Source organism: Heterodontus francisci, chromosome 19 (genome assembly GCF_036365525.1).
Source record: "Heterodontus francisci isolate sHetFra1 chromosome 19, sHetFra1.hap1, whole genome shotgun sequence".
NCBI lineage: Eukaryota > Metazoa > Chordata > Chondrichthyes > Heterodontiformes > Heterodontidae > Heterodontus > Heterodontus francisci.
In genome coordinates, this window is record NC_090389.1 from 28286326 (window position 1) to 28310382 (window position 24057).

A 24057-nucleotide genomic window follows, 5' to 3' on the forward strand; every position below is an offset into this window, starting at 1 on the left:
TTTGATGTTCAGAGGGCCTTGGATGTACTCGTACAAGGAAGACAGGAAGTTAGCATGCCGGAACAGCAAGCAATTAGGAAGGCAAATGGCATGTTGGCCTTTATTGCAAGGGGATTAGAGTACAAGGATAAGGAAGTCTTGCTACAATTATTTAGGGCTTTGCTCGGATCACACCTGGAGTACTCTGCATAGTTTTGGTCTCCATATCTAAGGAAGGATATACTTGCCTTGGAGGCAGTCCTGCGAAGGTTCATTGGATTGGCTTCTGGGATGAAAGGGTTGTCCTATGATGAGAGGCTGAGTAAATTGGGCCTATACTCTCTGGAATTTAGAAGAATGAGTTGTGATCTCATTGAAACATACAGGATTCTGAAGGGGCTTGATAGTGTACACTGAGAGGTTGTTTCCCCTGACTGGGGAATCTAGAACATGGGGGCACAGCCTCAGGATAAGGGGTTGATCATTTAGGACTGAGATGAGGATAAATTCTTCACTCAGAGGGTGGTGAGTCTTTGTAATTGTCTGCCCCAGAGGGTTGTGGATGCTCCATCATTGAGTATATCTAAGACTGAGATTGATAGATTTTTGATCTCTCAGGGAACCAAGGATATGGGGAGTGGGCAGGAGAGTGGAGTTGAGGTAGAAGATCAGCCATGATCATATTGAATGGTGGAGCAGGCTTAAGGGGCCAAATGGTCTATTCCTATTCTTATTTTTACAACAGTGACTACATGTCTCTGGCTGTAAAGCACTTTGGAACATCCTGAGGTTGTGAAAGGCGCTATGTAAATACAAGTCTTTCTTCTACCTTTTCTTTACGTTATAAATACATTGAAGGCAGAATGAAAGATGAAGAAAAATAATTAAAATGAAAGACCAGCAATCAAGAACGCCACCAATCAGGCACACTGACCTTTGGAACCTATTCCCCCATCCATGCTTCCGTCAAGCACAGCTTCAGGCAGCAAACCTTGCGAAATTGGCCCTGAGATGTCTGATACAATGCAAGTGCGAATGTGGCTCTTGTTCAAAACACAAAGAACCCAGCTGGTTTCTTTGCAAAGAAAGTTAATGAAATTATGAAGGTATGTCAGTACAGATGAGAAGTCCCAGATCCAGATCATAATCTGTTGGAGTGAAGCATATGTGTTTGACATCAGAAGTGGATTTCTGAAGCTCGCAGGAAAGCTCTCGTTTTTGCTTACATTTTATCATTTCCCATATCTGAAAAATATTAGATTTAGAAAGCAATTCCCAAAGTTGCACCTGAAAATCTAAGCTTCTGCTGTGTTTGTAATTAATTCTTATCACCTCAGCGTTGGCCAGGTATTTCATAAGCAGAAAAATTTCCTTCTATTTAAATTGTTAAGTGAGAGGCAATGGCTCAAAAGTTTGTCCAATAAGTAACTGAGTTACACGGACCAGAATAGTCCCAGGTTTGATACTTGGCTGACTGATGTTGCTCTCAGCTGACATTGCTACAGTGGGCCTCAGATCCACTGTTGTCCCACTCCTGATCATTGGTGGTGGCAGTGGTGGCTGTCCCTCAATTCAAGGATGACGTCTACTCAAGGTCACAACTTTCTGCCATAGGTCTTCAAGTGACTGAACAGGTCAATTTTCGACCCGCAGACCTTTGGGCAAATGGGGTAGGACGTCCCATGCGGTAGTGGGATCCGGAGTGCAGGATTTGTTTCCTTTTCTATCCTTCTCTGCCATCGCTCTGCCTCATCATTAAAGCGTATGTCCTTTAGGGACAGAAATCTGTCATGCTTACCTGGCCTACATGTGACTCCAGACCCACAGCAATGTGGTTGACTCTTAACTGCCCTCTGAAATGGTCTAGCAAGCCACTTAGTTGTCAAGGGCAATAAGGTATGGGCAACAAATGCTGGCTTTGCCAGCAATGTCCACATCCCATGGTAGAATAATAAAAAAAACCTAAAAGCATGATGCTGTAATGGAATATAGGTATAATAGACTTAATTAGGCAGAATTTAGATATAATTAATATATTGTACCTTTTAGAATTAGAGATTGAATAAATGGTCAGTTTTCAAGACTCACTGAAATTTCCTTTTAAGAAGGTAGAATTACAAATTTCAAGGTCCCTGTTACAATAGAATGTGAACCAGAAATACCTTTTAAGTTGGGAAATCCATTTCAGCGTTTCTGTTGCCAGGGACTTGGAGGAAAAACTCACATTGAAATATCCTGTGTGATAGTAGAGGTAGCAATAAATGATAAGTTGGTGATGTAGACAGATCGACTCAAAAGACTGTTTCAAGGTACCATAAAAAGACAATTACAGGTAATAAAACAATAAATGGAATAGTACTTACAGGAACAAGAGGTCAAGTAAACACAATTATAAACATTTTGACCAGATAAATGCTCACAACTTCAAGAGCAGGGTAATTCCAGCAAAACATTAAGTGGAGATGTTAGTTAATGATACTACCAAATATGGATTTTAAAAGCAGGAAAAACACACAGAAAGGTAACATCTGTATGCTAAATGGTCAAATGATACCTTAGAATTGGTATAAACATGAGAGTTTCTGAAGCAAAAATTAGAAGTGTTGAATTATCATCAATACTTCTCACCCTATGGCATACTTGGGAAATTTAGGGTAAAAGTTTACTTCAAATTTTGATGGATGTTCCAATATATTTTGCTGTTACATTAGCAAGGTTAAACTTTTGGATTCTATGTTAGAAATAAGATTATATGTTACATCTCTAAGTAATATTTGATATTGTGATATGCTTATCCACTTAAAAGTGCATTGCATGTTAAATTCTACAATTAATATATCAAAGTTAATAAATCTTCTCATGTAGCATTCTGTATATAACTACAAGAACCCCCTCTCTGTGTCTCTTTAAGTGGAGAGATACGTATTGAAGAGAGTTTCCCAGACCCTTATAATGTCTGGGAAATTTATGACTTAGCCAAAATTATTTAAAAATAGTGTTATGACCAGGTGAGAAAGAGGTCTAGAGTTCCTTTTCAGCCTTCACATGGTCTTAATGTAACAGAGTTTAATTTTAAAGACACTGTGCTTTTAGTTCCCCCTTGGTGAGCTGAATTCTTATTCACCACTTTCCAATTGTAACCAAAGAAACCAGCATAAGCATGCTTTCTTGGGTTTAAAGAAGAAAAGTTGAAATTTATTAAACTTAAACTCTAATTCGGTTAACGCCTACAGATAGACGATGCGCCCACGCTAGCATGCATACCTGATACACACATGCAAACAGAGACAGAAAAGAGCAGAAGAAAAATAAAGTGGAAAAATTTGAGGCAATATCTGAAGAATTTTTGTTACGGTTCTTCAAGCTCACTGTAGAGTCCATGATTGTAGATAGATTTTGCTTTTCATTGGGGCCCAGTATTCTTCTTAAACCTTGTTCACTGTAGGAGACTTTTCTCTCTTGGGGTTCATGTATCTTCAATTGATTCAGAGAAAGGTACCTGTGAGAAAGAGATGGGAGCAGACAGGAGAGATCTTCTCAGTTCAGGAGCAAACAGACTTTTTTCTGTTCAAACTGTACAATTCAGAAAAACCCAGGTTGCCAAGCAGGTTAGTCATGTGACTAACTGGTCTGATCACGTCTTGGATTACAGCAGTCTCTGGAATTCTCCTCTTACACACAATACCTGGTGATCAAGGTCCATTGTGGGTTGAATGTGTCAGGGAATGGCCCTTTGTCCTTCCAATCACCATCTGTTATGATGGAAATGTCTTTTCCAGCCATGGGTGATCTGTTTAACAAGTCCTTTCTTCACTCCAGTAACAGTTTAAAATCAACATTCATGACAAAATTAATGTGCCTCATTCTTGGCAGGTGGGGGCCTGCCCCATTGTGACTTGACAATTGCTCATTGCACCGAGTGTGGTTCCCTGTGAAACCAACCTTTGAGGTGCTGTGAGGTCAGGCATGGGGGAGCTACAGTTATTGATGCAGTTGGTTGCAGTTCGATTAGCATTGTTTCCAGGCTGGGTCCTGAAATAGGCTATCCGAAAGATGGTAATATTCTCTGTTAGTTTTCTTTCTTTGAGGGAAAACTAGTTCAATTCTTTGGACCCAAATAAGTGTCTATAAGAGTTTGTCTGGTTTGAACTTAAAGGAGATTCAAAGGGATGCATTCCTGATTTGGTTTAGTCCCTATAAGGGGTTAAAGTCATAAATCATTTCAATGCAGCTTGATGGACAAGTTGCCACCATTTTAAACAACTGGCAGCAATTTCCCCCCAGTCATTAATGTCAATGGTGCCATGCTTCAAAAAGAGCTTCAGAGTGTCTTTGAAGCATTTTTTTGTCCTTCCCTGGAACACTGGCCATTTGAGAGTTGAGAAAACAAGACCTAGCAGGGGAGACGGTTTTCAGCCATCCAGACACAGTATCCAGTTCGTCGAAGTTGGTTTTAGAACCATAGAAAAGTTACGCCACAAACAGAGGCCATTCAGCCCATCGTGTTTGTGCCTACTGCAAAAACTAGCCACCCACTCTAATCCCACCTTCCAGCACATGGTCCGTATCCTTGCAGGTTATAGCACTTCAGATGCAGGTCCAGGTACCTTTTTAAATGAGTTGAGGGTTTCTGCCTCCACTGTTGATCTGTGCAGTGAATTCCAGACACCCACCACCCTCAGGGTAAAAAAGCTTTTCCTCATGTCCCCTCTAATCCTTCTACGAATCACCTTAAATCTGTGCCCCTGGTAATTGATTCTAATAATTTGCCCATCACCGAGGTCAGACTGTCAGCCTATAATTATTTGGTCTATCCCTCGCACCCTTTTTAAACAATGGTGCAATGGTACCAATGGTACAATGTTATGCAGGAGTTTTGCCTGAATACTTGTGGAGCTGGCTTCAAGAAGGACACTAGTCTTTGTTTGACGGTCCTTCCATTGAATCCAGAGGATGCGGCGGAGGCTTTGCTGATGGAATTTCTCTAGTGCTCTTATGTGTCGCTGATGCACAGTCCAGGCCTCACTGCAGTACAGGAGTGTGATGACAATAACTGCTCTGTACACTGGACTTTTGTTGACTTTCAGAGGTCTTTGTTGTCGAACACTTGCTGTTGTAGTTTGTAGAAGGTTGAGCTGGCGCAGCTGATCCAGTGTTGGATCCCCTCATCAATGGTGGCCTTTTGAGAGAGGTGGCTGCCAAGGTATGGGAAGTGCTCAACGTATTCCAAAGTGTCTCCTTCAACATATATGAGAAGTGGAATATTTGGCTGACCAGGTGTGAGTTTTGTTTAGGCAACATTCAAGGACAGGCTGAGTCTCTTCTATGCAGAATTGAAGGGATCAAAAGTGGCTTGCAAATTTGGTGCAAAGTGGGCAATGCCAATGCAGTCATCCGCAAACTGTAGATCATGTATATCTATGATGGTCAGTTTCGTTTTGGTATGGAGGCGACTGAGGTTAAAGAGTTTTCCATCTAGACGGTATTTATTACTCACACCAGAGGGCAGCTGATCTTTCACGAGGTGAATAGCCAATGTCAGGTAGATTGTAAATAGAATGGAGGCTATCACACAGCCTTGCTTGACCCCAGCCCTGAATTTTGAAGGCATCTGTTTCAGATCTCCCACTCAAGACAGCTGCAGCCATATCATCATGGAGCAATTGCAGGATTGTGATGAAGTTTCTTGGACATCCAAATCTTTGGAGCACAATCCACAGAGCCTAGCAATTTACTGAGTCAAATGCTTTGGTCAGGTCGATGAATGCATTGAAGTGTTCCTCATGTTCTTCTTGACATCTTTTCTGGGTTTGTCGGGCAACAAAGACCATGTCGGAGGTTCCTCTGGCAGGTCTAAAGCCACTCTATGTCTCTGAGAGGATTTCCTCAGCCACAGGAAGTAGTTAATTCAGGAGAATGCATGTCAGGATTTTCCCTGCTTTGGAAAAGAGGGAAATACCTTGATAGTTTCCACAGCATGATTTATCTCCCTTCTTGAAGATAGTTACAATTGTTGCATTCCTGAAGTTGGGGGCAGGGGGGAGTTCTTTTTCCTCCCAAATCTGTAGGATGAGGGCATGGAGTCTTGAAGTGAGCAAAAGCCCACCAGCTTTGAAGACCTCAGCTAGAATACCATCGGGGCTGTAGGTTTTGTTATTTTTCATCTGTTTGTTTTCTTGTTGCAGCTCTCCCATTGATGGTGGTTCATCCATGGATTCCTCCACAGGGTACTGGGGGATAGCCTGAAGAGTATCAGCTGCCACTCTGGATTCTTGGTTGAGGAGTTGTTAAAAATGTTCTTTCCAGTATTGACATTGCTTTGTCATCCTTAAGAAGAGAGACACCATCCTGTGAGCGAAGGGGATTTTGTCCATGTGACCTTGGTCGATAGACATCCCTGGTGGCTTCAGAAATGCTTCACATATCATAATGGACAGCATATTGCTGGATCTCCCAGGCTTCCTCTCCCACCACTTGTCCTTTATCTTCTGGATTTGTCATTGGGTGTCAGCCTTGAGCTATTTGAATGCTGCCTTCTTGACTTGCGACCGTTGGTTGTTTTGGAGGCCATGAAGGAAGTCACATATTTCAGATCATTTTAGTCGAACCAGTCCTGTTGACATTGATGCTCAAGCCCAATGGTCTGGACACAGGAATCTAGTACAGCTAAATTTATTTGTTCCCACTATTCTGAAAATAAGTTAGATGCGTGAAGATTTTCCACAATGGTTGTGAGCGGCACTTGGAATTCCTCTCTTTGGTCGGGCTGCTTTAGGACTGAGACATTGATCGTCTTTCTCTTGGACTTCTGGGTCTTGCGATGTCTTGGTGCTTGGACCTGATCACTATCCAGCAACGATAGCTGGGAGCGAGGCTTTGGATTTTTTTTTATTTGTTTCATGGGATGTGGGCATCGCTGGCCAGGCCAGCATTGATTGCCCATCCCTAATTGCCCTTGAGAAGGTGGTGCTAAGCTGCTTTCTTGAACCACTGCAGTCCTTGGGGTGTAGCTACACCAACAGTGCTGTTAGGAAGGGAGTTCCAGGATTTTGACCCAGCGAAGGAACGACGATATATTTCCAAGTTAGGATGGTGTGTGGCTTGAAGGGGAACTTGCAGGTGGTGGTGTTCCCATGACCCTTGTCCTTCTAGATGGTGGAGGTTGCCGGTTTGGAAGATGCTGTCGAAGGAGCCTTGGTGAGTTGCATTGCATCTTGTAGATGGTACACACTGCTGTCACTGTGCATCAGTGGTGAAGCGATTGAATGTTGAACGTGGTGGATGGGGTGCCAATCAAGAGGGCTGCTCTGTCCTGGATGGTGTCAAGCTTCTTGAGTGTCGTTGGAGTTGCACCCATCAATGCAAGTGAAGTGTGTTCCATCACACTCCTGACTTGTGCCATGTAGATGATGGACAGGTATTGGGGAGACAGGAGGTGAGTTACTTGCCACAAAATTCCAAGTCTCTGACCTGCTCATGTAGCCTCAGTATTTATTTGGCTGGTCCAGTTCATTTTCTGGTCAATGGTAACCCCCAGGATGTTGATAGTGGGGGATTCTGCAATGGTAATGCCATTGAACATCAAAAGGAGATGGTTAGATTCTCTCTTGTTTGCAATGGTCATTGCCTGGCAACTTGCGTGGAGTGAATGTTACTTGCCACTTATCAGCCCAACTCTGGATGTTGTCCAGGTCTTGCTGCATCTGGGCATGGGCTGCTTTAGTATCTGAGGAGTCACAAATGGTACTGAACATTGTGCAATCATCAGCGAACATCCCCACTTACAACATTATGATGGAGAGAAGCAGCTGAAAATGGTTGGGCCTAGGACACTACTCTGAGGAACTCCTGCAGTGATGTCCTGGGACTGGGATGATTGACCTCCAACAACCACAACCATCTTCCTTTGTACTAGGTATGACTCCAACCAGCGGAGAGTTTTCTCTCTAATTCCCATTTACTCCGGTTTTGCTAGGGCTCCTTGATACCATACTCGGTCAAGTGTTGCCTTGATGTCAAGGGTAGTCACTCTCACCTCACCTCCTGAGTTCAGCTCTTTTGTCCATGTTTGAACCAAGGCTGTAATGAGGTCAGGAGCTGAGTGGCCATGGCGGAACCCAAGTTGAGCAGATTATTGCTGAGCAAGTGCCGCTTGATAGCACTGTCGACCACCCCTCCCATCACTTTGCTGATGATTGAGAGTAGACTGATAGGGTGCTAATTGACTGGGTTGGATTTGTCCTGCCTTTTGTGGACAGGACAAACCTGGGCAATTTTCCACATTGCCCGGTAGCTGCCAATGTTATAGATGTACTGGAACAGCTTGGCTAGGGGTGCAGCTAGTTTTGTAGTAGTATTGCCGGAATGTTGTCAGGGCCCATAGCCTTTGCAGTATCCTTCAGTGCCTTCAGCCGTTTCTTGATATCACGTAGAGTGGATCAGATTCATAAGATCATAAGAAGTAGGAGCAGGAGTAGGATTGGCTGAAGACTGGCATCTGTGATGCTGGGGACCTCAGGAGGAGGCCGAGATGGATCATCCATTTAGCACTTCTGGCTGAAGATGGATGTTTCAGCCTTGTCTTTTACACTGATGTGCTGCAATCCCCCAACGTTGAGGATGGGGTTATTTGTGGAGCCTCCTCCTGTTAGTTGTTTAATTGTCCATCACCATTCAGGACTGCAGAGCTTAGATGTGATCCGTTGGTTGTGGGATTGCTTAGCCCCGTCTATCGCAACCTGCTTCACATGCAAGTAGTCCTGTATTATAGCTTCATCAGGCTGACACCTCAATTTTAGGTATGCCTAGTGCTGCTCCTGGCATGCCCTCCTGCACTCTTCATTGAACCAGGCTTTGTCCCCTGGCTTGATGGTAATGGTAGAGTGGGGATATGCCAGGCTATGAGGTTACAGATTGTGGTTGAATACAATTCTGTTGTTGCTGATGGCCCACAGCGTCTCATGGATGTTCAGTTTTGAGTTGCTGGATCTGTTCGAAATCTATCCCATTTAGCACAGTGTTAGTGCCACACAATACAACGTAAAGACAGGACTTTGTCTCCACAATGACTGTGTAGGGTGGGGCGGGGTGTGGGGGGGTGGGGTGGTGTCAGTAAGTTGTAATCAGCAGGAGCTTTCCATGCCCATATTTGGCCTGATGCCATGGAGTTTGGAGTCAATGTTGAGGACTTTTAGGGAACTCCCTCCCAACTATACCACTGTGCTGCCACTTTGGTGGGTGTGCTCTGCCGGTGGGACAGGACATAGCCAGGGATGATGGTGTCTGGAACATGGTCTGTAAGGTATGATTCCGTGAGTATGACTATGTCAGGCTGTTTCTTGTCCCATTTTTGGCACAAGCCCCCAGATGTTAGCAAGGAGAACTTTGCAGGATCGATAGGGCTGTAGTGAACCAGGTGGGTTTTTACAACAATCAACAATGGTTTCATGGTTGTTTCATGATCGCCATTAGACTAGCTTTTAATTCCAGATTCATGAATTGAATTCATATTTCACCATTTGCCGTGGTGGGATTCAAACCTATATCACCAGACCATTAGCCTAGGTCTCTAGATTACTCATCCAGTGACAATACCACTATGCCACAACCTCCCCATATGAAGACAGGATTTGGTTTGGCTGTAATATCACTCATGATTGAACAGCCTGTCAACACTCACTATCAAGGGGCTCAAATGAATAAAGGCCAATCAATGAAAGTACAGGAGTGCTGTTGGTGTCCATAAATTTTACCCAATGGTTTCTGGTGAATTGAGAAAATTGGTGGGGAAACAAATCTAGTTTGTTTTTACTGGAAATCTTTTCATTTCAAACAGATTTGAAGGAGGTAATATACATGATAGATAAAGCACGTGTTTCTATTGCCAAAAAAGGGCCCTGTTTTCATACAAAAGGTCTCGCAGCAATTAGTTTTGACAGAATTTCAAACAATATGGGTGGAATGTCTGAAAAAAGAACGAATTAGGAAAAAAAACACAGGAAGATATGAGGAGGGGAATAGAAATGGAAACAAAGCAAAGAGATAGATGAAACATGGACTGTGGATGTCTCCCAGTATAACGATGACTAGATCATCAGATGTTTCTCAGTGTGTCTACTAATGACTGATGGCCCTTATGTCTGAAGCACCGCCTACCCCCGTACACTGTAAGGAAAGAACATGTGTTCTTATAGCGCCTTTCAAGACTACCAGATGTCCAAAGCATTTTAGCCAATTATGTACTGCTGAATTTTACCCCGGGCTTTGGGACCCCAACATGGGACCAAATGGGCGTCCCAAGCCTGCACGTCCTGGGAGCTGGACTGGGGGAGCTATTTTCCTGGAGGTGGCCTCCTAGTTGGTTGTCTCTGAGCTCGCCATCCAATTAAGGACGCCAGATGGGCTCCCGATACTGCTGACCCAATCCGAAGGCCAGCAGCTCTGGAGCCTCGACAGGTCAACCGAGAGAGGGGGATGGTGCTGATGCAGGTAGGGAATTGGGAGGGAGTCACAATATGGACTCTCCCTCATAGACGCAAGTCAAAATAAACATTTAGAGGGGCCAAGCAAGGAAACTTCGATGACCCACTGGGTCCACGGGGGTCGGGGGTGGGGGGGGGTGGTGCGGCCTTCCCTGCCCACGACCCCCTCTTTGGGGGATGGAGTCTCCAGCTCCAATGGTCCCCCAGATTGCCGCTGCCTCCGTGAAACTGGCAGCCTCCACACACGGCAGGGAGCTGCTACGCCGCCAGCAAAATACTGGCGAACGCAAAGAATCGCCCCTAATTGGGTTCTTAATTATTTGAATTGGCTGCCTGCCCCCGCTGAGACGGCAGCCAAACTGTCTGCCCTCCCACCCCCGGGAAACCTCTCCAGCAGCGGGAATATGTCGAGGACCGGTTCTGACACTGCTCCATGCTATTTTCCTGGTGGCCCTGCCTCCCAGCCCACCACCCTAGTGCTGGAAAAATCCTGCCCGTAGTCACTGTTGTCATGTAGGAAACAGCTAATTTTGTCCACAGCAAGTTCCCACAAATAGCACTGTAATAATCAACATCCTAGGGGCTACCATTGACCAGAAACTTAACTGGAGTAGTCATATAAATACCATGGCTACAAGAGCAGATCAGAGGCTAGGAATCCTGCGGCGAGTAACTCACCTCCTGACTCCCCAAAACCTGTCCACCATCTACAAGGCACAAGTCAGGAGTGTGATGGAACACTCTCCACTTGCCTGGATGGGTGCAGCTCCAACAACACTCAAGAAGCTCGACACCATCCAGAACAAAGCAGCCCACTTGATTGGCACACCATCCACAAACATTCACTCCCTCCACCACCAACGCACAGTGGCAGCAGTGTGTACCATCTACAAGATGCACTGCAGCAACGTACCAAGGCTCCTTAGACAGCACCTTCCAAACCTGCGACCTCTACCACCTCGAAGGACAAAAGCAGCAGATGCACTTCACCACCTGCAAGTTCCCCTCCAAGTCACACACCATCCTGACTTGGAACTATATCGCCGTTCCTTCACTGTCGCTGGGTCAAAATCCTGGAACTCCCTTCCTAACAGCACTGTGGGTGTACCTACCTCACATGGACTGCAGCGGTTCAAGAAGGTGGCTCACCACCACCTTCTCAAGGGCAATTAGGGATGGGCAATAAATGCTGGCATAGCCAGTGATGCCCACATCCCATGAATGTATAAAAAAAAATAATGACCAGATAATTTGTTTTAGTGACAATAAAACAAAATACTGTGGATACTGGAAGTGTAGGAAATATCTAGTAATGATGCTACTGACACCATGGGTATGGGACAGGTTTGGTGGACCAACTGGTTTCTTTCTGTTTGTCAATTTCATATAGTCACCACACAGTGGAAAACCTGCCCCAGAATGCCACCACACACTGCCTTGTGTTGTATGTAATTCAGCAGTCATTGTGAGTGGGGAAAGGGGAGGGATTGCCTCTGCTACGGAACCTTGTTGCCCCGCAGTTCCAGAACCCTCAGAACCTCTGACTGTTGCAGTTTGAAATTATCTTCCAGCTGGTTTGGTGTTAAAAAGACTTGATTTCTGAGGAGATGGCAAAAAATCTGCCATCCATCTCAAGGGAGAGAAAAGTAAGAGCTAAGTTTTTTTTTGCTTAATTTAGTGGTGGTGAAAGTTTTAATCATTACAGCTGATTGTGTAGTACAAGGTAGCCATATGGAGCCCTGTTGTGCTGTGTAAACTGTCAGCTAGGGTTTCCTGTGCAAAACAAATGATGGTTAATTCTTCGCTAGCTCACCTTCTCAAATAGCCCACTACTCTATCACTTCCTATGTTGTACACAAATATCCTGTGAAGTCCTTTATAAGAACATAAAAATAGGAGTAGAAGTAGGCCATATGGCCCATGGAGCCTGCTCTGCCATTCAATGAGATCATGGCTGAACTTTTACATCCACTCTACTTTCTCACCCTATCCTCATGCCTTGGTTCCCTTAGTGCCCAATAATCTATTGATCTCAGTCTTGAATACACTCAACTACTGAACATCCACAGTTCTCTGGGGTAGAGAATTCCAAAGATTCACAACCCTTTGAGTGAAGAAATTTCTCCTTTTCTCAGCCCTAAATGGCTGACCCCTTATCCTGAGACTATGACCCCTAGTTCTATCATGGTCCAATATCCTATGTCATACCCAATGATCCATACGGTCTAGTGATGCAGTTTGATACTTTCTCAGGTCCTGTATCAAAGACCTGATAACCTGTGATTTGGTCCAATCTATTTAATTTCTAAACGCTTTCCTCATCAAGTTTCTGACCGCCACCCCTCTCAATCCTCAATTTTAAGTATCATCCTTGTCCTCAACTCTCTCTTAGGCCTCATCCTATGTGATTTTCTTCAATAATGTATCCCACCCACCACTCTCTCCTTGTCTGACTTTGGATCTCTACTCATTCCTTGTTTGTATGATTCCACAATTGGAGTTTGATATTGAAGTCGTGAAGTCCCTGCTTTCTGAAATTCTCTATCTGACACTTCGGAGATACCATCTTTTGGATGAGATATTAAATGGAAGTTCTGTCTACCCTCTCAGGTGGGTATAAAAGATCCTATGGCACTATTTTGAAGAAGAGCAGAGGCGATCCTCCTGGTGCCCCGGCCAATATTCGCCCAAACAACATCACTAATACAGAAACTCAAGTAACAGCACCACATTTTTCTATTCGGCATTTTACAACTTTTCGGACTCAACATTAGTTTAAAAATTTCAGGTCATAACCACTGCTCTCATTTTTGCAGATAGTTGGGACAGAATCTTGCTGACGTAGCTTTATCACAGGTGGCAGGGTCAATTCCATGTCGGAAACCCACCAATGTAATTGGTGCGGTCTCTGGACCATTCTTCCAGATGGCGTCCAAATAGGAGCCCACCTCAGATGGCCGTCCATTTAGGGATGGTGGGCAGGACCACAAATGAGTGCACAAGATTTAAAAGGCCACCAGCAACCTTCACTGTGGCCGCAGTGAGATTAATGCTGGATGGGTTTGGAGAAGTGACTTCTGCAAGATATGGAAGCAAGATAGGAAAGGGCTGCACTGTGTTTTGCTGACTCCTCCATGGGGCTTATGTTGGAAGCAGTGAGGACACGGAGGCAGGTCCTGTTTTAGGAGGATGGGAGAAGGAGGCAAGCCAGCATGACCAAGCAGGTATGGCTGGAGATAGCTGAGGAGGTCAGCAGCTGCAGTGTTGTGAACAGTACATGGATACAATGCAGGAAGCACTCAATGACCTCTTGAGGGTTGGCAAGGTGAATGCCCTGGAACTCTCAGCTGACAGCCATGCCTCTCTTACCTCCTTAGCAGTCCTCTACACAGGAAAGCAGAAAGGCACAATCTCTGCATCAACACCGATGTCACACTTCATATACAGACAGCACTCTGACTCAGCCCTAAAGTGATGGCCTTGTGCACACTATTCCACAGTGAAGCCCATCAAATGTGGAAGTGCCTTATGATCCACACACTGCACCCCTCATATTCCTAGCATGCTTCTTTTTCTCACTGAAAAATAAGACAGTGTGTAAGTCCCAGGGGAAGTGCCATTACTGGCAATCCTGATGTCAATGGATGAAGAAGCCCTGGAGATTGGCAGGGTGGCAGCAGTGCAGGTCTTTGTTAAGAGGAGATGGGGGAGGAGCAGAGAGCGGTTGAAAGAATTAATGCAGTTTCTCCAATTGGACATTTGTATCCATAGGTATACATTTCAAGCTCAGCAGCACGTGAGGGAATGAAATCGCTATCGCCTACATTCTTCATTAACTGAGGTCTTGTTTCACCCGCGGGGGCAATGCCAGAGGCCCAACAGCAGCCGCATAAGGAGGCAGCACTGACCTCAGAAGAAGAGCAGCTTTCTGAGGAGCACCATCACACAAGTCGTATATACTCTCCACCAGTGGGGCCTCAGGCGCAAATAGAACAGGTGGCACAAGGCGAGGAGCACTTCACATGTGAGCAGGAGCAGGTGATGAAGGTAGTAACAGCTTTGGGGAGTCCCCACTGGAGGACTGAGGACAGCTCCAGCCATGCTCTGCTCGAAATAGTTGCTGACCCTCAGGGGACATACTTGCAGGAGCAATGTCACACTTGTGGAGCAGCAAAGCGAGAGCTGTGGTCATCTGGCAGAGTTTCCTGAGGCAGTGCATGCCTTTGTGCAGAAGATGGTGGAGTCCATCCATGCCAGGAATGCCGCAATGACTCAGGTATATGACTGCAGGACCTTCTGCATTGAAAGAGTGGACACCCTCATGGAGAGTTATATGTGGCAGTCCAATGAGTGGATCTGGGGCCAGCGCAATGGCCTCCACAGTATGTCGGCAATCTTGAGTAGCATTGATCAGTCGGTTGCAGTGATGGCTCAGAATTGTATGGAATCCCAGCCAGGTGCTCACCTGCTCTGGGTTAGCAAGGAAGTGCAGGTGCACCCTGAAAGGGCAGAGGGAGGCAGGGATGATGGCAAATGGGGGGTTCTCCTCAAGGTGTCCACCCCGGTCTCTAGCTGCCCCCTTGGCCCCCTGACAGAGCCACAAACGCTGCATCCTGCCCGCATGACCAAGGCTGCCCATGCACAGATACAGGTGGGCCAGTCTGTGGCAGGGCCTTCAGGGGCACCACAACCCAGAGGATACATGCCATAGGCATCTCATTCACTAGAGCAGCCACATGGGTAACACCACATAGAAGTACAAGAAAGAGAATGCAGAAACGGTCTTAGTTGCACAATGGGATTCACTTGGATGCCTTCTATAATGTCACTGTCATGATGAAGAATTTTATTGCAATGAAACCATTTGTTTTGGCTGCCTGCTTAGTCTCATGTAGTTCTTAGTGCCCCATTGCAAATTGACCATTAGAAGCTGAATGGATGTGAACTCAATGAATGTGATGGGTCATAGTATTAGAATGGGAGGGGTAACGGCTTGAGTTTACTTGAGTCAAGGGGATCTGTACGCTGGGGTGGGTCACAACTGCTGCCACAGGAGCCCGGATGTCAATAGTGTATTGCTGTATGCCCTGCACTCAGGTGAATCATGCCTGGAAGGCAGTGTTGTAGGCTTTCCTGGCATGCAGGTCAATGGGCAGAGGCATCTGCAGGACATCTGAATGGTCATGCTGTTCCGGCCAATTGTTATTTTCCTCCTCCTCCTTTGAGAAAGGTGAGTGCTCAGCACCATTCTCCAGCACCAGTTCCACACCTCGCTGTGGTGCCAGGTTGTGCAGAGCGCAGCTGCCACCACTGTACGTGAGCCCCTTAAAGGGTCGTATTGGAGGGCACCTCCACACCGGTCAAGACACCGGAACCACATTTTCAGCAAACCAATGGCCTGCTCAATGGTTGCTCTGGTCATCAAATGGCAATGGTTGTATCTCTTATGTGTCTCTGTGGTGGGGTTTCTGCACAGTGTCATCAGCCATGTCTTCGGCAGATACCCCTTGTCAGCCAGGAGCCATCCACAGTGGCTGTATGGTGGACTGAAGAGTTGAGGCACCTGAGACTGCCTTAGTATGAATACATGAATGCATGAAGGCAGCTACCTGGGAATCTTGCCCACACTTGCAGGATCCTTTTCTGGTAGTCGCACTCTGGCTGCAGGAGTGGAATCCCTTCCAATTTATGAATGCACCTGTTTGGTCTGACAGAGTCTTGATGAGCAGATGGGTGCAGTCTATCATGCCCTTCCCCTTCAGGGAATCCTGCCATGGAGGTGAAGCTGACATCCCTCTGGGCCTAACTGGCAGCATCCATTTCAAGGCATCTGTCACTTGAGTGAGGCAGATGATGGGATCCTACAAATGTCAGCAGCTGAGTCCTGGAACGAGCCAGATGCAAAGAAATTCAGCATCACTGTCACCTTGACCACAATGGGAAAGGGGTGTCCACCTGCTCCTTCTGGTCTCAGGTCCTCCTCCAAAAGGGAACAGAGGTCTGTCCCAACCTGCCTTCACAGGCACTGCTGCTCCAAGAGGTCCAAGAAGCTGACCCTTTACCTTAGACCGTGTGCTGAGGGTAGTTCCTTCTTCTATCTCCTGGCCTTCGGCCCAGTATTCTGGTGCATCCTGTTGTATGTGGCTGCATTGTAAGCTGCAGCTAATGTTCATCTTCCAGTTGCTGTCCCTCCTCCCTAGGGCTGCTGAGTTGTGTAATGCTGCAGCTCCTCAGTGGTCCACCTGATCTCAGTATAGGTAGACCCCATGTCCCTGTGCAAGATCACAAAGGTCTGTAACCCTGTTGAGGTGTCAAATGATGCTGCAGGAACCTTCAGCAATTTCTTTCTCCACAACACTATCAGTAACAGCAGTCACAATGAGCTACTCTTGTAATGGCAAGCCTCTGCCTATGACTGACCACAGCCTTGCCGCTTTCCCCCTTTATATTTCTGAATGCATGTCGGTTTTAGGCCTCAATGACTTCAATTACTGTGCACACGCCTCCTCTATCTTGTTAAGTTCTAGATGCTGTTTGTGACCTGTGCACTCCTGGTAAAAAGCCATTACCAAAAATAGGTGATTGTCTCAGCCATTGTTCAATTCTTTGACCTTCTCTGGTAATTTATTCCACAACTCTGTTACCTAATAATGAAAGTTTCAGCTCACTTACTTTCTTAGCCCTAGCTTCCAAAGTTTTAAATTACATCCGTGGTTTTTAAATCCTTTGCCATAGTCGATGATTTGATGATTTGCCAGGATCAACCTTGTTAATTCCCTCCATAATCTTGGAAACTTGAAACAACGAATGCAGGCACTGTCTCCTTAAATAAGCCAAAGAACATTTACAGACCAGTGGCTGCAGTTTGACCTCCAGCCGTCAGGCACTGACACAATCAATGCCTGCATTCCCAAACTGATGGTGATGTCCATCTTTACACCAGCGGATCGCATGAATGACATGACATGGCTCCCTCTGTGTGAGATTGCAGGTACTTCATTTTGTTATGTTGATTGCTCTTTTTAGATTAACATCCTGAGCAGCATTCTGTCGCAGGCCCCTCCTGGTGAGTTCAGCGAAGTTGTCAATGGTGAGTATCCATCACTGTTACAGTTTGCAGAGGTCTGCACCAGCACACTGTGACATGCTGCAAAACTGGCGATTTTATCTTTGAATAGCATGTGTAGCTTTGCTGGGAAGGTTAAAACTGGATGTAAAATTTTAGATAATTGATGGGGAATAAAGACACAAATGAGGTTTACTCTCTTCTATTATGCCATAGTTCCTCAGTTTCCAACCCTCTAAACCACAAGACTACAATTAAAGAGGAAGAAAGACTGGCAAAGTCCTTTTCATCCAAAGTATTCTTCCTTTTGTAGAAAATTACTCTTTTAATAATTTTTTAATAAAATGGCCCCTATAGCCGGAGTCCGACAATGACAAGGTCCGAATCAAAACATTAACGGACAGCAATCTTTTATTGGGACTGAACTTTCTTCACAGCTATTTTTCTTACCAGTTTGGAGCCAAGATTCTGTTGTCATTCAGGATTCTGCAGATGCAGGTCCTAAATACAGTCTGAGTTTGTGCTCCAGGACCTGTACTGTCACAAAGCTATTTTTGCCCCATATATATTATAAAATGTCAAATTCCCTAATCCTGGGCTCTTGGTTGGGGAGCCAGCATGAAAGGAAGTAGAGGCCAGAGAACTTGCAATGTCACAAGTGTCCCAGTGAAAAGAATAACATTTAACCATTGTAATTTCAGATCCTAGCCCTGGGTTTTATTGTAGCTGAGGCTGGTAAGAAAAGTCTCATCTCTCTGTTGGCTCTAATAGGCAGCTTCACCACCTGGGCAGTAATCCAGCAGAGGGGTGAAAATCAGATGACTTTTACGACAGGCAGGTGATCAGCTCAGCCAGAATACCATGCCCGGCAGTGAAGTTGAAAATTATACCTTAAGTGTTTTTAGATTAGGTAGCCTCAACCACTCAATTGTCAGTCTCACTCAGGGATGACTGGTGTGGGAAATAGTTATGTCCACTTTTTCTAATTAGGGAGTTCCCTTTTTGATCTTCAGAGATATTTTTCTAATTTGTTTGGTAAACTCTCAGATGCAATAACACCATGTACAACAAAAACATTACCGAATGCCATGCATTTTACACTGTCATGGTGAAAATTATGCCAACTGATTTGCTGTTACCTTTTTAAGATACATATTTGAGCAGAGTAGAGGGGGCAGGGGGGTGGTTGCAGTACATCTGGCCTATGTTATACATGAGTTCAGAGTGCTTTGTAGTGGCACTTGGGGCAGAATTTTCCCAGTCCATTGAATGCAGGTTCAGGGGTGGGAGGTGGGAGCATACAGAAATTGGCATCGATTTGAGATCCTAAGGTGATCCTGCCCTCTTCTGGATTTCCCCAGGGCAGCATTTAAGTTGAGCGGGGAACCCCTCCCTCATAGCATTGAGTGTATACGTACAGCACATGGACTGCAGCAGTTCAAGATGGCTGCTCACCAGCACCTTCTGAAGGGTAATTAAGGATTGACAATTAATACTGGATTTGCCAGTGATGCCACATCACAAGAACAAATTTTAAAAAACACAATATTTCTATCCTGCAGTCCATTCTTCAGTTTACCTCACAGGTCCTTTCGCAGGGGTCCGGGCAGTGTTTTCATATAAACCCTGACATTGAAGTCTCTCACTGGTGCCAGTGAATAGGATCTACCTTAAGGATTAAGTTCAGGTCTGGACTACCTGCATGGATGTAAACATATTACTTGGTATAGTTTAGCAACTCTTCTCTTGGTTCTTGCAGATTTGCGGGCTTTGCTAAATGATGATGAGCTGATATGTGAGAACATAGAACGGTGAGCATGAGCTAGAATGAAACATACCTCTTGCATTTTACGTTATTTATGTAGTTGTCCTACTTTATATGTATAGTTATAAAGGTAGCAAGGACACAAGGACTAGATCTCAAAGATTTAATAGCATAACCAAAGTGAATTATCCCCCATTAATCTACAAACATTTTAAAAAATATTCTTTTGTGGGATGTGGGCATCCCTGGCAAGGCCATTGCCCATCCCTAATTTCCCTTGACAACTGTGTGGCTTGCTAGGCCATTTCAGAGGGCAGTTTGGAGTCAACTACATTGCTGTGCATTTGGAGTCACATGTAGGCCAGACTGGGTAAGAACAGCAGATTTCCTTCCCTGAACTACATTAATGAACCAGATGGGGTTTTAACAACAATTGATGATTGTTTCATGGCACTATTCAGATTTTATTATTTAATTGAATTTAAATTCTACCAGCTGCCACAGTGGGATTTGAACCCATGTCATTAGCCTGGACCTCTAGATTACTAGCTCAATGACATTACCACTACACCACTATTTCCCCCAGTAGTAGCAATCCAATAATGTTGCACTTGCAATGTCATATGAACCATGCTTCACTTCTAGCATATTCTCACAATTGTCCATTCTTGTCAAAGGCCTCCTCACCTATGCTCAGCTGGTATTCAAACAGATTTGGGATTTAGACTAATTACACCAATTTAGCAAATGCCAATCCATTACTAAATTAACATCTCTGGACTGCCAGGTAACTTATGCTCACCGTGTAGCTTCTCTATGCAAACCTTCTCGATCACAGTTGGAGTGTAGGAAGCTATGCATCAGATAACTCCCTAGAGAAGGAAATTGATTACCATAATTACCTAGTCATTAGATTGGCAGAGAAATCAGTTGCATACCTGGAGTTCTCTGAAGAGCAGTGTGTAAGGAGGCTGTGCTTCTCCAGGCAGCCGGTTAGTATTTTGTCACCTCCTACAACAAGACCTGCAACCCAACTGCCACAGCTGGCACAGCACGGTCTGCAGCAGTCAAGGTTACTGCAGTCCTCAACCTCTTTGTCTCGGGCTTCTTCCAGGCTGCCATAAGGGACATCAAGCAACACAAGTCAGTCTGCAGTATGGTGCTCACATTCAGCAAGTGACTGTTGCTTTTTTTCACTTGAGCAAGCACTTTCATCTTATCCGGAAGCAGCAGGAAAGGGATAGGGCTCTGGGATTTGCATGGGTTGCAGGCTTCTCCTCAGACCAAGGCCTCACTGATGGCACCTATATCGCTCTGTGGGCGCCTGCAGACATGCTTTCTGTCTTCATGAAGCACAACGTCTTCCAGTCCATTCATATACAACTGGAGTGTGATCACCAGCAGCACATAATACAGGCCTGTACCCGCTTTCTGGTAACTGCCATGATGCTTTTATCTTACAGCAATCTTCCATATATCACTCCTTGACCCTGCACCACAGCTGATTGTTTGGAGAAAAAAGCTATCCTCTACACAATTGGCTCATGGTTCCTCTCAGGAATCCATACTTGGCAACTGATTGGCACCACAGTCAGATCTATGGCTCCACTACAGTCCTCATTGAGCAGACCATTGGAATCCTCAAGCAATGATTTCAATGCCTGGAGAGATCTGTAGAATAACCTAGAGAGTCCAGTATGATTGTGATGTGCTGTATGCTGTATAATTTTGCTCTGCATTGAAGACAACATATGGAACCACCATTGGAAGAGGGTCTTCGGCACAATGAGGGGGATGACACTGATGACATAGAGGATAACATAGAAGCAGAAGGGCTCCAACACTTACCTACAGCGAGAGCTCTTTGGCATCAGATCATGGAAGAGCGCTTCAGCTGAACATTGTGTTAATAGTCACGTCCAACATCTGTCCCAGTCCCTCTACCCTCAAATAAATTGTATCCATCCAAAGATCAACATTGATATTCAAGACTGAAAATCAGTCAAAGTTCCCTCCTCAATCATTGTACAACAACCCCTGTAGGAAAGTGCTTGCTTATGGATGTCAGATGAAGAAAGGATCTTGTCATTGTACTCGATGGTCAATTATCCTGGGAGTACTCATTGTGTAGGTTCACACACGAGTGAGGTACCTGAGAACTACTAGGAACTGTGAGACCCCAATCCAACATAAGTGAATATCTTCAAGAGGGCAGAAAATTGTTTTTTTTTTATTCTTTCATGGGATGTGGGTGTCACTGGCAAGGCCAGCATTTGTTGCCCGTCCCTTATTGCTCGAGAAGGTTGTGGTGAGCTGCCTGCTAGGTCATTTAAGAGTCAACCACATTGCTTTGGGTCTGGAGTCACATGTAGGTCAGACCTGGTAAGGATGACAGATTTTCTTCCCTAAAGGACATTAGTGAACCAGATGGATTTTCATGACAATTGACAATGGTTTCATGGTCACCATTACTGAAACTAGCTTTCAATTCTAGACTTTTATTAATTAATTGAATTTAAATTCCACCAGCTGCCATGGTGGGAGTTGAACCCGTGTCCCCAGGGCATTAGTCTGGGCTGCTAAATTACTAGTCCAGTGACATTACCACTATGCCACCATCTCCCCTAAATTAAATTGTAATAAGCTGCACACAAGCAATCCCCTGTAATGTTGAATTTTAAAATGTATAGGTGAAGTTTGACAGAAACCAAGATTGAACATTAGGCTTAATGATAAAATCCATGGATATATTGTGGGAAACGGGTCAATACTGGAGATTAGCTTTGACTCTGGAACGTGATGTTTCTGGCAGCTATTGACTGTTGGGGCGAAGCTGCCACTTTCTCGTTCACCAAAGGTATAATCCCTGTGTCTCGATCGCAACCCACAGAAAAGAGCCCTTCGTGGTCCAGATAAGCAGCCAGTGCATTGACTGTGTGTTATTTTACAGAATCACTGCAAAATATAACCTGGAACAATTCATTCCTGTTGCAGTAAGGGAACACCAAGAAAAGGTGAGTGTACGATGAGCAAGATGAATCTTTATTTATCAGGTTCTGTTTTAACTAAAGAGGCTGAAAGTCGAAGCCCAACTGAACAACCTAAAGATCTGGTCAGTTTTTGTTTTGTTGCTTCTCACTCTTCATCTTGTGGCTTTTCCCAGTCATGGATTGAGTCCGATAAACTTACTTAGTTTAAATATACCCACTTCTTCAGACAAACACCTAAAACCAGACCCCCAGCCCTCTACCTGATGCCCACACATCATTTGGGCTGGAGTGGGACAGCAAGATCCAGGAAGGAGAAGGGGAGAGGGAAATATAGGAAGAAGAAAATGAAATCTCACTGTCAAAAAGGCTTCAACAGCAGCAACTTGCATTTTATATAGTGCTCTTCACAAGAGTATTATCAAACAAAATTTGACACCGAGTTACATAAGGCTATATTAGGGCAGGTGGCTAAAAGCTTGATTAAAGAGATAAACTTTAAGGAATGGGTTAAAGGAGGAAAGAGAGCAGGAGAGAGGCAGAGATATTTAGGAGAAAATTCAATCTAATACATTTTTCTCTCCAATGATACCCTTAACATTTTCACTAAGATGGAGCTGGATGATTATTCTGTTTGGGAATGTTTTTAAATAGAACCCATCTGTCCTCAGCACTTGATTACCTATCTAATAGGGTTGCCCAGCCAACTTTTACCAGATCTTCAGCCATTTTTGTAACATTAGCTCTCCTGTAATCTGGGGCCAGCATTCCATTTATGTGCAAGAGGCCAGAATTTTAGGTTCGTGACCGCACTAGGGTCACGACTAATAACCAGATCTAAAATTTGCCTAGACCCTAGTCGCCTCACTAACATAGTTGTGTAAGGAATCATTGATTTTATCCACAAAGGACTCAGATACATTAGATGGTTTACCATCGAACCATTTCAGCAGAGACTCAGGATCAAGCCTGTAGCCTGCACTGGATAATATTATTCGGTAGTCAGTTGAGCTGTTATGATGATCACTGTGGATGGGGGTTGTGGAGTTGCACCACCAATACTACTTTGAGCCACTTCTACAAGTTCTCAATAGGTTAATGAAATTCCAGTGAACAGCATAAAAACACAACAGCAGCCACTGTTGTTCTGATATTCTGCCAGAAGATGGCGAAAATAACATTTCGTGAAAACAAAACTAGTAGGTTTCAAAGCTTTTTCCAAGCAAGGACTCCCTGCAAATATTAAGAAATATTAACACATTCTTAGGGAACTCCTACATTAATTAACTCCCAAGGAACCCACTACAAATATCAAGTAACTCCCAGGGAACCCCCAATAAATATTAATCAACTTTTAGGGACCCCCTACAATTACTAATTAACTCATGGAACTCCTTGCAAATATTGGCACATTCTCAGGGACTCTTGTACCTATTAACAAACACTCAGAGATTCCATTTAAATATTAACATACCCCAAAGCCTCCATCCAAATACCATAAACTTTGAGCCCCCTGCACATACTAACACATTCCCAGAGACCCCTGCAAATCGGAACCATTCTGGGAGACTCTGGAGATCTTAGCACCCAAGGGCCCCCATTTAAATATCAACACACCCCAAGGCATCCCCAGAAAATATCAACACTCTCACAAGGCCTCCTTGCAAATACTAATAAATTCCTCGGCACCATTTACAAATAGCAATGTGAGCTACCCTAAGGGAAATAGTGCTATCATTGCAGAAATATATTTTTTACTCGTATGCAACATAAATTAGA

General features: G+C 44.7%; 1 protein-coding gene across 1 annotated transcript in view; it reads left to right on the forward strand.

Annotated features, from left to right (window-relative positions):
• The first annotated feature begins 16987 nt into the window (after positions 1–16987).
• LOC137380330 (F-actin-capping protein subunit alpha-2-like) overlaps positions 16988–24057 on the forward strand; it is a 37840-nt gene continuing 30770 nt past the window's right edge. The window contains exons 1-4 of the mRNA XM_068052262.1: positions 16988–17014; positions 17487–17550; positions 19286–19337; positions 22242–22305. Of these exons, the coding sequence (XP_067908363.1) occupies positions 16988–17014; positions 17487–17550; positions 19286–19337; positions 22242–22305 (207 nt within the window). The remainder of the gene's footprint in view (positions 17015–17486; positions 17551–19285; positions 19338–22241; positions 22306–24057) is intronic.